We start from the raw sequence: 13,912 nt of genomic DNA, 5'->3' as shown, positions 1-13,912 counted from the left end.
CAACTCTTCCTATTTTCTCCTCCCTTTTCTCTTGCCTCCTCTTGTCTATCCCTTCTCCTTTTGACCCCAGCTCCAGCACTCCATCTCACTTTCCTGCAGTCAGGAACAGGCAGAGCTGTGCAGATCTGAGTCCTCAGATGTTGCCTTTTCTCCTCAGCCATTCCTTTCCTCCTCTCACCTGTGAATACCTCCTGGAGTCGGCCAGGGTAGTCTCCCACCCCATGATGAGACCCCACAGAGCATGGCATTTCCATCTCATCCATCCCTTCTCCTTCCCCCTTCCTCCACATGGTCCTGCCTAGGCCAGCAGGAGCGAAGGAATGATCTGAGCCATCCCATCCATGCTGACAACTGCCTCTTGGACCCCGAGGCCAATGAGTGCTGGAAGGAGCCTCCTGCCTACACCTTTCGGGATTACAGGTAGGAAGGAAGGGAAGAAATCTCCCTAGGGAATGTCTCCCTCTGGCTGTCCACCACCCATGTGTTAGTGGAGCAATGTGGGATCTGTCCAGGAGGTGGGGGTCAGCCTTGAGACCTCCCCAGTGCTCCCCTAACTGGGGTTTCCCACTTCCTTCCCCAGTGCCCTCCTGTACATGAATGCAGATTTTGAAGGTGGCGAGTTCATTTTCACCGAGATGGATGCCAAAACTGTGACAGTGAGTTGGTGCTGTGGGCCAAAAGCTGTTTCTCAGCAGTCCATGCTCAGGGCTCTGGTTTCCCCAGGCAGCCTGTGGCTCCTACCTTGCAAACATCCCATACAAAATCCTGCTGCAGAGGTGCACAGACCATCTGTTCCCTCCCTAGAGACTGTGCCAATCAGTAAACCTGTGGAATAGGGGTTCTCCCCACCCTAGTGCAAGCAGAGGGTTGGTTGCTTGTTGTCCCTACCAGGAGAACTGCTGAGCTGCCACCCCATCTCTTGGTCAAACATGAACTGGTGTCTCCATACAGATGCAGTGCCTGATCCAGGTCTCTTGTTCCAGAGTGGGTCGCAGTGGTGGACATCAGACTCTGAGAGGGATGTGGCTCAGGCGTGAGCCCTCACCTGTGTTTTGGGGCCATTAAGGAAGCTGGACACCCACTCTCTGGTTGGACAGAGATCTGGGCACCATGCTGGGGTCTCTGGAGAAAGCTGGAGGGTAGATTGTGTCTACTTTAGTGCTTGAGGCTTGATTTGGTTGGCACCTTTGCTCCTAAGGTCCTGCAGGACTCTTAGTAGACTCTGCCAAGAGAAGAAATAAATAAAAATATGTTTCACAGCCATGCCAGGCTTACCCTGGACCTCCTTGGAATTATGCCATGGCCCCATTTTGCTTTAGGTGGTCACCTGTAGGCTTTGCAGAGACTCCATGCCATTATGCCTCCTTTCTGCACAATGTCTACACAGCAGGAGCAAGCTTCACACCTCCTTATTTCCCCCACACATTTTTCCAGCCGTGCCCAGAGCTGTACACGTCCCCCAGAGCAGCTCAGCAGGTCCTGGGGTGATGCAGAGGGATGCCCTGTGAGTTCCCAAGCCCTGGACCACGGTGAGCCCAGCCACAGGCAGTGTGTGCAGCCTTGCCAGCCCGGTTGTGCTGTCTCCCTACAGGCCTCCATCAAGCCCAAGTGTGGGAGGATGATCAGCTTCTCATCGGGTGGCGAGAACCCCCACGGAGTGAAGGCAGTCACCAAAGGGCAGCGCTGTGCTGTGGCTCTCTGGTTCACCTTGGACCCTCTGTACAGAGAGCTGGTGAGTCTCTCCATCCTGATGTGAGGGGAGCTGGGGCATTCCTAGCATCCCACAGGAACCAGGACCATCTTTTCTCCAGTTCCAGTACATCCGTTTTCCTCCCATTACACCCCCACAGCAGCACTCCCATGATCTGAGCTGGTGGCCTCAGGACAGGTTTTTCCTGCCAGTCCTGGTCCTGGGCACCCATGGCCCTTGGCCCGTGGGGTACAGTGCCATGCTGGAGTGCTGAGTGGGGCATGGAAGGGCTCTGCGCAGGGCTGGGCTGGCCATTTCTGACACCTAGTGGCAACAGCCTGATGGATGGGGAACTCCTCCGAAGCCATCGGCAGCTCAGAGTGCTGTGCTGAGTCCTGCTGCTAAGTCCCCTCATAGGCATTTCAGCAACTTGAAGTCCATGGCTCTGGGCACCCAAGATGAGTTGGAAGATCTGGGCTGTGATGCCTTTCACCAGGCACCCTCCACATTCTGTTTTATAAAGCTGCTGTACAAGCCCCTGCCTCTCTTTGGTAGCAATTCTGATCTGTAAAAATAAAAGATATGAAACCGAGCAAAATTAAATTCAGGGAAAATGCAAAACCCTCATTCCTTTGCCTTGTGATGCAGGTGGGCTGCGAGGTTTGGGGAAAAGCTTAATTTCAGACATGTACTTGCATGTCTCTCAGGTTTTTTGCACCAGCAGAAATTCCTCCAGACTTGGTGCCTTTATGGTAGGAGATCAGCCCTGAGCTGGAAATCAACAACAAGCAGAGGGGACAGGAGGAGGCAGTGGCTGCTAGTGGAGTGTTATAAGGGAACTACAGAACATCAGCTCTGCCCCAACCACTGCAACCCTGCAGGGAGGATGGTGTCAGGTATTGAGATGGAAAGGGACTTGATTAATTTTGCCCAGCAAATCCCCAGCTCGAGTCCCAGGCTGTCCCCCATCCTCTCACCTACACTGCTGGCTCTGGGGTGAAATCCTTGCTGTGTGTCCTCCCAGCAGCCTGAGTCTGACTGAATTAGCTGAAGCAGGCACTGAAGCTCTGCTGTTACCATTTCTTCCCTTCCCCTCTTGCAGGAACGAATCCAGGCTGATGAAGTGATTGCAATGTTGGACCAGGAGCATCTAGGACCCAATGAAATGAACATCAACCCAAAGGATGAGCTATGAACTAGGCCAAAGACTTTTTCTATTAAATATTTATTTAATATTGTTAATCTTATTAGAACCCTTCTATTTTTGTACAGAGATGCTGTATAAATTAACAGGTTAATATGATTGTGGAGTTTCAGGAATGCCTCTTCTGTGTTTACCACAGCTTTTGCTGGAACCCTCATCCCTGTGCCAGCATCTCCTGGTGGGGCTGACTCTGCTTCCAGCATTCCCTGTTTTTCTCTAGCACTTCTCAGGATTCATTCAGGCCCATTCTACCCCCTCAGAAAACCTATTTTTTTTTTCCTTTCTCAACCAAAAATAGCTGCTTCTCTTTAGAATCTGCTGGAGAAAAGTCCCAGGTCCTAATGCACCAGTCTTCCTGCTCCTGCTTCCTGCTAGGGGAAATTGGAGCACAAAAATTGGAGTTATGACCGTCCCTCACCATTTGAAATATGCCTTTTAGGGGAATAAAACAAAGGAAAACCCAAGTCCTAGCAAATGGACATGCCTCTGCAGCCATGCAAAGCTGGTGTTTGGGCATTAATTCTGAGCAGAGCTTCCAGAAATCAGCTTCTGAGCAGGGGCATGAGCTATGCATAGGCATGAAGGGATGTGATTTACAGCTGACTCTGTTGAAATAGGGTCTGTCACTCACATTCAGTCCCTTCTCTTGCTGGTGGCCTGGGAACATGAAGGATGCTGCTGCACACTGCATTCTTTGAGCTTCCAGGCCAGTCTGCTCCTGCTAGAACCCAAAGTTTGTAGTTGTAATTTCCAGGTCCCTGTTGGAAAGCAGCTTAGGCAGTTATGGTGCCATGGTGTTGGATGGTCATGGTGCAGCTCTGTACTCTGGGTGTCCTGGCTGCATCCTCTCATGCTGGCAGTGCAGAAGCAGCTGATGTTCATGGTGTGATAGTATCTAATCACTCAGAACTATTAGTATCAGTATCTATTTGGTCAGAACTACCCAGCCTGAGGATGTTACAGTGAAAGCAAGTAGTCAAGTAACTGCTGCTAAGCCGGTAAATCATTCCTCCCCAACCATTAAATTTAGTCCTGTGTGTGGGATCAGAGCAGCCCCTGTCTCTGTCAGAACAGGCACTGAGTCAGAGAATTGCTGTCCCAGACATAAGGACAGCTTTTATTTTGACCCAACAGCTGCTTCTGCTGCTGAAATGCAGTTCCTAAAAGGCTGGTTTTAGCAATCTTCACTGTTGAAGTTACTGTAAGGCTGCAATCTATCTAGAAAACAATGCAGGGACCTTTACTGGAGCTCCTTCATTGATCTGCTTTGCTCAGCTCCCTGCTGCATTGTCTCTTTCATCAGTCCTTTTCTGCTCACCTCTGCCAGCGTTGGCATTCCCAGGATTTAATGTCTGCAATAGAGAATTGCCTTTTCGTTCCTGTAGCTTGTGCCTGTTCAAACCTCCCAGACTCAGAAGCCCCCTCTTCCCATCCAGTCACTGGCTGCAAGGGCTGTAGACAAGGATTGTCCTGTGGAGACCTCCTCAAAAGCTGGTCCTGGGCAAGATAAGGGGAACTCTGTGCATCTGCAAAAAGAAATGCCCAGACTGTGAAGAGGGAACTATTACCATCCCGAAAATGCTGAAAGAGTCGTTTGCTGTACCTTCTCCAAGGCTGCATCTGCAGAGGAAAAGGCTCTGAGCATTTTAAAGCCACCAGTATTGCTTATTCCTTTGTTGTTACCTCCCTCCCTCATAGTTTGTTGAAAAGATTAATCAAGTTGGCTCCCCAAAGAGCTGCCCACAGGGCTCTGCCTTTGAAGAGCCTTTCCTGCTTAAGTGCCTCTTCTTTAAATACTTAACTCTATCTCCCTTCTCAAAAGAGCCAGAGGAAAAGCTGGGGAGAAGAAGGGGAGGGCAGCTGTTCAATTTGGAGACCTGACCCCCATTTCATTGTCTCTCCACGTGCACCATGGTGCTGCATTCAAGGCTTGACTCTGAATGCTGCACCTTCCATGTGGGTCTGTGTTGCCATCGCCCAACAACCACTGCCCAAGTGCATCCTGCAGAGCTGCCCCTCGGTGCAGCCCAGGCCTCCCAGGGATCCCACCAGCTGGTTCCCCTGCAAGAAGGTGCAGGGGCTGGCAAAGGTCATGGTTTGTTTGTTGCTGTGGTGGTTAGCCAGAGCTGTGTCTAAATCCGGGGAAAATAAACTGAACACATCTGACCCGTCTTTGTCATTCTTCAGTCAAATACTAGAAGGGGAGACCGGGGAATCTGGGATCTGCTTCATGATGGTCCCTGTGCCTTTGGGGTTTCCTGCCTTAGCCCTTAGAGCACAGCCCCCTCTCCATGCTGGAGGAGCATGGACTGTGTGTGTGTGTCTTTTGGCTGTCTGTCCACCTGCCTTGCTGTGTATCCAGCTGTGCTGTAACTCCCATACCATGGACATGCTCCATGGTTTGGTGAGCAGGAGGGAGTCACAGTCCCTGTGCACTGCTGGGGTGTACAGGGCCACTGCCACCTTGGGTGAAACAGCTCTGGTGCAGAGCCTTGGAGCACCCTCTCATGGTGGATGCATCATTTCAGGACTCATTGCAAACATCCCCCAAGAAAGGAGAAGACTCTGGGCTGCCTGGGCCATGCTTTTCACTGTGTTACTCTGCCAATGAGACCTGCTGGCATCCTGGGCCAGGCTGAAGCCAGAAAATGGGAATGCAGTGAGTCAAAGGCACTTTTCCTGTTTGCTTGTTTTTTCAGCTCTCTGCTCTGGCAAAGTCCAGCTCAGAAGTGGATTTGTATTCCTGCTGCAGCAGCAGAGGTGGGTGCCAAGTTTACTGGCACTCTGTAGCCTCACAGCAGTGACTCACAGAACTCTTTGGGGTATGCACCAAAAAACAGTGTAGGTTTTTGCATTTGTTGTATCCAAGTGGGATGGGTTGCTGAGGTGGCACTGAGGTGGCTTGGACTGAGAAATGAATTTGAACTCTTGGATTTGATGTAGGGTCCTGGCATGTGCTAGAGCTGTCAGGGTCACATCCAGAGTGCCTGCAGGGCACCTGGATCCCTGCAAAATGAAAGCTGACAACAATACTGAATGTATTCACTCATCCTTGGTCAAATATGCCCCAGGGACAACCTGGTGCACTTACATTTTTGTTTCCTCCTACATTGGTTCATGCTGTTACTCCTCTCCTGACCTGCCAGTCTGGTAATTGCTGCTTCCTAAAGCTCCATCATGAAGCAGCTCCCCAGGGAGGCAGTGCCTGCAGTCACAGCACTGAGTACAAAACTGATGTGTGTTTCAGAGCACACTTCATGGCTCCCAGGCCAGCTCTGAGCTCCTGTAGTCAAGGCTTACCCACCAAAGGGAAGCACAACTCACTTAGGTGTTGCCATGTTGTACCTTCCCCAGTTCTATCAGCAGCACCAGGAGCCTTTTGGAGATGGAGGTGGTTGAACCACACCTTATTCCTTTTTCACTCTGCTGTGCCCTCCTTAATAATAATAATAATATATGTAGAGTGGGATTAACAGGGTTGATTTATGACAGTCAACGAGGGAAAACACAACCTACCCATAAAGGAAATGTATTGGGATTTAAAAGAATTAAAACAACTGAGGTGGTTCTCTCCCTGTGTGAATGTGTGGTGTGTGTGTGTGTGGATGTGGTTTAGAAAGTGAAGTCTGCATGTTGTTACTCCATGCCAGGGGACCTTTACTACCAAGGAGATTTGTTTTGCTTTCATGTCCAAGTGGGCCCAAGCCAAGCTGACTGGCTCCTTGCACAAAGCTGCTGCAGGTTGTGGGGGCACTGGGGGAGCCTGCTCTGTGCCACAGACATGTCTCAGCAAAGGAGAGTCCATCATATTTCAGACAGATGGAAATATACATTACATATACATATGTGTATGCAAAAGTATACATTTCATATATAGATGAAATTATGCCTTCATTAAGGACAAGATTGCACTTCGCAGTCAGGGATGCAGCAACAGAGTGTGAAGAGAAGAGCCAGTGCAGCAAAAGCACCAAGGCTTGGGAGCAGTGACTAACAGGAGTCATGACAGCCCAGCAAGGCACCTGATGCCTCATGCAGAGGGTAGGAGAATGGAAAACACCTCGTGTAAGTAAAGAACCTCCAAGAGAGGCCAGGAGAAGGCCTGAGGCTGAGCCCCCTTGGGCTGTAAATGCCTTACTCCAAGTGGCTGCTGAAGGCTTCTCTCCAGACAAAAGCTCACCCCTAAAGCCTCACCTGAAAATAAGACTTGTGGCTACTTAAAAATTCCTGAAACTATAGTCAAGGCTGAAGTGCCTAAAACCCTTTATGTCCAGTGGCTACAGTCTAAAAGAACCTGGACATTCCATAGGCATTAACCTGAGAGACTTTGTGAGGCATTAATTTTAAACAACTAAACTTTGCCAGTGTTCTTGGGGAGACTTGGGGCCATGTGGACAGTCTCCAACAGCTCCACTGGATAATGACTAATCCCCATTATTCCAACCTAAGCCATAGTAAACTCATGAAATATGGTGTATTTGGACTTTTTGTATGTCTTCTTTATTTCCCAGGCTCTAGACTGACACCCCAAAATGCAGCATCTCTGTTCACCCTGTGAGCCCCACTGACAAGCTCTGCCAGCAGCCAGCCTTGCTGAAAACCCTCTGCTGCTGCCATCCCATCCCATCCCATCCCATCCCATCCCATCCCATCCCATCCCATCCCATCCCATCCCATCCCATCCCATCCCATCCCATCCCATCCCATCCCATCCCATCCCATCCCATCCCATCCCATCCCACAGCTGTATCCCTCCTGCTGTATCCTCACCCTGCTGCTGGCTCTCTGACCTGGTGATGGACAATTTGGGTGGCACCATCCCCACTGTGAGGTTGGCAGTCCCTGTGCAAGGGTATCCCCACCTCAGAGGTGCTGTGGCTGTGGGTGGGAGCAGAGCCTGCCCTGGTTTGTCAGCTTTGCCCTGCAGCTGCTGAGTCTCTGAGACCTGCAGCAGCTTGGACAGAGAAAAGAGTGGGCAAAGCGAGGAGATGGAGTTTTGCACTAAGCCCTGCTCATGCTTCCTGCTTACACCTGGGCAGAGGCAACCTGAGCACTCACAGGCAGCTGAACATCTTCCCATGAAAAACTGTCATTTAAAAAAAATTGTTTCCTCCTGTCCACACCCTTGCCCAGCCTGGGGGAAAAAAAAGAACAAAACAGCTGGCAGTGAGATAAAAATGGGCTAGTCCTGCTTTGGGGAAGAACTGTATTAAAAGAGGAAAGATGTATGTCTTTTGTTTCCATAACTGCTTTTTATGTCCACACCCCACTGTAAGAGCCATCTTTTCCTGGGGGAGATGTTCCTGCTTGTCTGTGGATTGGGGTATGACCCTAGCCAGGTTCCAAGACACTGTGCTCTTCCCCATGTGTGAATGGGCCCATATTTATGTGTGCTTCTCCTCCCACCGCTCCATTTCCACACCAGCACCCAGCTGGATGAGATGCCTTGGTGTCAGCAACAGCACCAGAGCCAAAGGAGAGCAGCCATGCACAGTCAGATCCTGCACTGCTGTTCACCCCAAGCACAGCCCTGCCTTCACTTTGGGCCTGGGGGTCCACATGGACAGGTCCAATAGATGTCATTGAGAGCAACAGAGCTCCCCAGTATCCTCCAGGAGTACAGTGTACCATGTGTGGGCCACCTGACCATCTCCCCAGTGGAAACTGCTGTCTCCACAGTTCTAGAGGGTACCATGGCCAGCCCAGAATTGCTTTTATCTTGTGTTAAACACATGGTGAAAGCTGGCACTGAGTTTGTTTCCTTCTCATTTAGCAAAACTTTTGTTATGCAGAAAAAAAAATCATAAATGTCAGCACATCCCAACCTCCTGGCCAGCATCCAACCCCACCAAAAATAAGTGCAGCACACTAGAGGAACTTGAGAAAGCAAAACAGGTGACTCAGAGAGCTGCCTGGCCATCCTCACCTTTCTGGTTGAAAGCACCCCTGAACTTCAGGGGAGGGGGGTCCAGCTGGGGTCTGGCTGGGCAGCAGCGTGCGGGGGTCTGGTGGCAGAGCACAAGTGCAGGAGCCTGCAGGGTGTGCCCTGGTGGGAGCAGGCACCGTGGGGACCCTGTGGGCAAACAGAGCAGGCTGGTGAGAGGACACACTTGGCAAAGGGGCAAGTCAGCTAATGATTGTTTCCAGGGATGGTTTGGGTAACAAGAATGGCAATTCTAGTAGCTATTTCCTGAAACTGAGCAGGGCAGGGCAAGGGGAATTAATATGATCTCAATTTAGCTTCTACTCCTCCTTTATTTGTAATGAGATAAGCTGCAGAGATGGCAGGGCACCCTCACCCGCTGCTGTGATGGGGTGAGCTGATAAGCACCTCCTGCCCAGCCTTGCATGCCAGCCCAACAGCTGAGCCATGGCAGAAAAACCACCTAAAAAAAACCCACCCTTCCATCACACAGGCCTTTTTGCAATGGTCCTTAGCTCAGGGGTAAAATGTTGCATCAGACTGGCTGACAGTGTCAGGAGTGGTGCTGATATCCCAGTGCAGCCCAGTATCACATCCCCTTCTTGCAGTGCTTCTGCACCATGTCAGCTGAAATGTTTGTTCCCCCTTACTGGTGAGATATGAGGCCACCTCTTGGCCTCCAATGTGCCTTGGGCAGTCCCAGTGCAAGAAATGAGAGTGGTTGATTTGACTACATTGTGGCAGAAGCTGTACAGAAGTGTGAATGCCCTGCAGAGCATCTCCCAGCTGCTCAAGGTGCTGTGACTGGACTGTAGCAAAGGTGGAAAAGAAGCTCTCTTATGATCCACACCCCTTCCCCAGAGAGGAGAATGTGGATGTCCTGACAAATTGTGAAAAAATTCTTAATAACACGCATGGCAAGGTCTGTTCATGGCAAACCCAGAGTCACCTCTGAGTGTACACAGCTGTAAGTGGAGGAATTTTATCTGCAAAACCACTGAAACCTCCCCACACCTGTAATTTAAAGACTCGTATTAGTTACAGCAACCAAACACACATGGGCCAAGTATATCCATCCAGGGCAGAGGCACCAGATGCTCTGGGGCACCTTGGCACCTGGGTTGGCCTTGCAGGGCTCCCTGCCACCACTGGGCATATCTGAGGTGGTGGTTGAGCCTGACGTCCCCTTCACCATGTTGTCACTGGCTGCATTGCCCCAAGCTGGGATGTCCATGCAAACCATCTGTGGTGATAATGCATTTCTCACTCAGCCCTTTCCATTAAGACAAATCAACATGTGCCCATAGCCCAGGGGTGACCAAGTTGCTATAGGGGGCAGTTTCCCAGTCATGTGGTGATTGTAGGGGGCTGCTCCCACCACCAGCACACAGGAAAAAACAACCCACAAGCACCTTAAAACCAGTTTGCAGCCCCCAGGCACCTGGGGGTTGTTTGTTCATCTTCTTTCATTTCGACACCTCATGTGAGAGGCTGGGAGCTGGCATTCACTGCTCCTGTGGTGCCAGCTCTAAGATTATTTTATTTGATCTGCCAACCAAAATGGGTGGAAGGGTGGAGACTGTATTTTCCCCTTTATTTTTGTTTTCATAAAACCCTTCTGGCCCTGGGTGAGGCAGAAGAAGCTGAGTAGTTTCATGTCTATCTACTCTGTGACAGTTACCTGCCTACAGCATCAGGGCACAGCCTGGTTCCTCCAAGCAGAACTGGGTGCAGGTGGATGGCCTCCCTGTCTAGGTGGGGAAAGCCCTCAGCCACTTCCCACAGCATCTTTCCTCCCACCAAGCACACTGGAAAAAGCTGTCATGTGAGCCCCTCCTTCCTTCCTCTGGCCAGTGGATCAAAGGAAAAATGAAGTTGGCCATGGCACTGGGAGAGGATGGGGCAGGCTGTGAACTCCTCAGCAGCAGTGGGGTGATCACTGCACTCATTTTGCACAGCTGCAGGGAAGGGGTTTGTCACTGGAGTGCCCAGGGGAAGCCCCGAGCCATGTGTTGTTGACACCCTGAGGTGCCCCGAGCAAACACTCTCAGAACACCCATCCCCACATCAAAATGTGTCCCAGACAGTGATTGTCAGGGCTGGGATGGAGTGCATCTGGGCTTTCTCTGGAGCCTGGCTGCACCCTGTGCTTCCCCAGGCGACTCACGGAGCCTTCACAGCATCTCTGCAAACAGAGCAGCCCAGGAGGGTTTTTCCATCTTGCTCATGGCTATGAAGAGATGGACTTTCATGTGCGTCTTCCCAAAGTTCAGCCACGAGCAAGCGATGTGCTCTTCTGTGCCCTGCCAGGTCCACCCTGCCAGCCACAAGCCCACGGTGCTGCCACCAGGATTTCCTGGCAGCTTGGGCTCATTCACCCTTCGGGAGCCTCCTGAGAGGCTGTGGGGAAAGCAAACGTGTCTGCACCAAAGCCAGGTGCTGCAGGGAGTGAGAAATCCTGGCTGATGAGCACACACCCTACCCTGCTCAGCTGGCACGGTGCACATCCCTCTGTGTGTGCCGCGGTGCTGCCCCTGCAGCCACCACCTGCTCCCTGCTAATGAGGTTTTAGTTCCCCTTGAGGTGGAAGATGCTACATCCTTTCTCCCTTTTCAGACTAATTACACTGAAACAAAAGGTTAGATGCACCATACTAGGAATGCTACCAGGCCTGTGAGTCCCCCACCCAGTGGGATGAGGTGGGAGCTCTTGATGGCAGGGATATAGGAACCAGCAGCCAGCCTCCCACTCCTCTTGCTCAACTGCTGGCGCCACCAGACAAAAGATAACAAACATCTCACCTGCTCTCGTGATGGGCCTAGCAGCAAAAGGAAATTTCCAGGTCAGAAGTAGTCATGGGCTGGGTAGCCCACGCTCCAGACTATGGGAAAAAGCTGAAATTCTGATTTGCTCCCAGTGTAAGCACTGCATAGTACTGAGGAGACCCATGTGCTGCACACCCCAGGCACTGCCTTGGGTTCTCCCCTGCTGCCTTCAAACTTCATCTCACTTCCAGCACTTCCACCCTTCCAGAGAAATAACATGGCTGCTGCTAATTCCTTCCAAGTACCTGCAGCTTCTGGGGAAAACCCAACAGGACCTTTTGTTTTCCCCTCCTTCAGTAGCTCTGCAAGCCAATAGTCAACGTGTGCTAGGCTATGGTAGTCTGAAGGCAGCTCTGCCTTGCAGAGCTTGGTATAAACAGGGATAAATGCACCACAAGGATCATTCTGTTCTAACCTAGGAGGGGGAAAAGGGCAGAGCGCTGCCTGGGAACACAGGCCAGCTCTGGGAGCACCACCTTGACCTTTTCTCTCCCTGTCATGCCTGGCCACCCCAGTCAGCATTGCTCTTCTCTCACTTGCAGTGGGAATGCTGACAGCCAGCTACAGCAGCATGAATGGGAAGAAAATCAGGCGTAGGAAATTTGCCTGTATTAGTATAGATGTCTCTCTAGGACATCCTTTTCTGCAGCCTCCCTGGGTTTGATTTGCCTGTCTCAGCTAGCTGAGAACCTTGTCAAAGCTATTCCAGATGCCCTGGCCTAACCAGGCATGCAAGGGTTAATCTGCGTTCTCCTTGGGCCCATCATCACCTCACTTCAAATGGAGATATGAGACTCAAGAGCTAGTTTCTTTCCAGCTAGATTCTCTCCATGAGCTTCATCTCCTGTGAAACACTTTGGCATCTCTGTTCTGCTTCCTGGCCATGGGGGCACTACAACAAAAAACCAGCAAATAAACAAACAAACAAAGTCAAATTTCATTCAGCTCTCTGGTTCCTGGGGCCTCTTCTGACAGCAGCTGGTCACTGTCTGTGTAGGATCCAGGTGCCTTCACCTCCTCACGTGCCCATATTTGTGTAGCTGATGGCAACCCTGGCAGGGCTTTCAGTCATGTCCAATTTCCTCACCTCCGAGGCAAGGCTGAAACCGTCTGAGAGAGCTGCTGCCCATGGCCTGACTGTAATGTACTTGGCTTAATGGTTACTCACTAATATTTTACCCTTGGGTGAAACGATAAGGTTCTGGACCAGGTGTAACAGGTTCAGCCATCTCTTCTTCAGGGTTAGCTGAGTCTCTGCTGTTAGAGTTGTGCAAAATCAAGTTTGTGTGTGGTTTTGGTGAATGCATTTTTACTGTGAGCCCTAAACCTCCAATGCACAGTGCAATCCTGCCCACTGATAGCTCCTAAACAACTGACTTCCTCCTGTTCAATCACTAAATAAGCAGCAGGAAAACTAGAATATAAACCATAATAGAAGCAACTGTATTGCTGCCTAGTCACTTAAGGCAGGAATGAAAATTTATTCTAAGGAGAACAAACCCCTCAGTGGCAGGCAGAAACCACCACAGGCTGCTCCTCCAGCGAAGGGAATCCCTGCCCAGGATTTTCAAAGGATGTTGTGTGTTTGAGGCTCAGGCCACAGGGAGAGGACTGGCCCCTACAGGCCAGTGCTCAGGGCTGGGTATTTGCTCAGCATCAGATTTGAGAGGCCAAATACTGCCCTGAGGGAAGGGCACAGGGCACTGCTCGGGGCCAGGCTTCTCACACACGGGCATTGCAGCACCTTCGAGGCACAGCGTGGTGGAGGCCACCAACACCTCCTGTTTATGTGGAAAACATCTCCATGGAAATACTCCTGTACACCTTCAGGCCAGCAACTGTCTGCAGGCTCAGCAAGGGCTGCTTGACCAAGTCCTTGGAATAAGAAATCAATGCCTTTTTCTCACATTTTGCCACGGCGCGTGGATAATTTGATGCAATTGTGTAGCTGCCCACGCCTTTAATTAATCAAAGAGTTTTTCACACAGCACTGTGCAATATTTTATTTCCTAACATCCCTGCTACAGTGTACTAGGGTCTGTTGTAACATTTCTTACCCAATTCCAGCACTGAGGGCTATGCAGCCAAGAAGATGGATCACATGTGTGGAAATCTTCAGCGTTGTCTCCAGAGGCGACTGCCAAGGAATCAGAAGCTGAATTAATCAGAGGCTCACAAAGAGATTTGGGTAAACAAAACAAAAATAAAAAAGAACCAGCCAACAAATGAAAACAACCTCAGGAAGAAAACAGGAAGAAGTCAGCATATTT

The 13,912-nt window shown here is 50.7% G+C and overlaps 1 protein-coding gene across 1 annotated transcript in view; it reads left to right on the top strand.

The window, feature by feature from the left end:
- P3H2 (prolyl 3-hydroxylase 2) overlaps positions 1-2,885 on the top strand; it is a 62,332-nt gene extending 59,447 nt beyond the window's left edge. The window contains exons 12-15 of the mRNA XM_062498998.1: positions 303-420; positions 581-656; positions 1,592-1,732; positions 2,793-2,885. Of these exons, the coding sequence (XP_062354982.1) occupies positions 303-420; positions 581-656; positions 1,592-1,732; positions 2,793-2,885 (428 nt within the window). The remainder of the gene's footprint in view (positions 1-302; positions 421-580; positions 657-1,591; positions 1,733-2,792) is intronic.
- Positions 2,886-13,912: the final 11,027 nt, after the last annotated feature.

Source organism: Cinclus cinclus, chromosome 10, assembly GCF_963662255.1.
Source record: "Cinclus cinclus chromosome 10, bCinCin1.1, whole genome shotgun sequence".
In the NCBI taxonomy this organism is placed as follows: Eukaryota; Metazoa; Chordata; class Aves; order Passeriformes; family Cinclidae; genus Cinclus; species Cinclus cinclus.
This window is presented reverse-complemented; position numbering and strand designations above follow the sequence as displayed.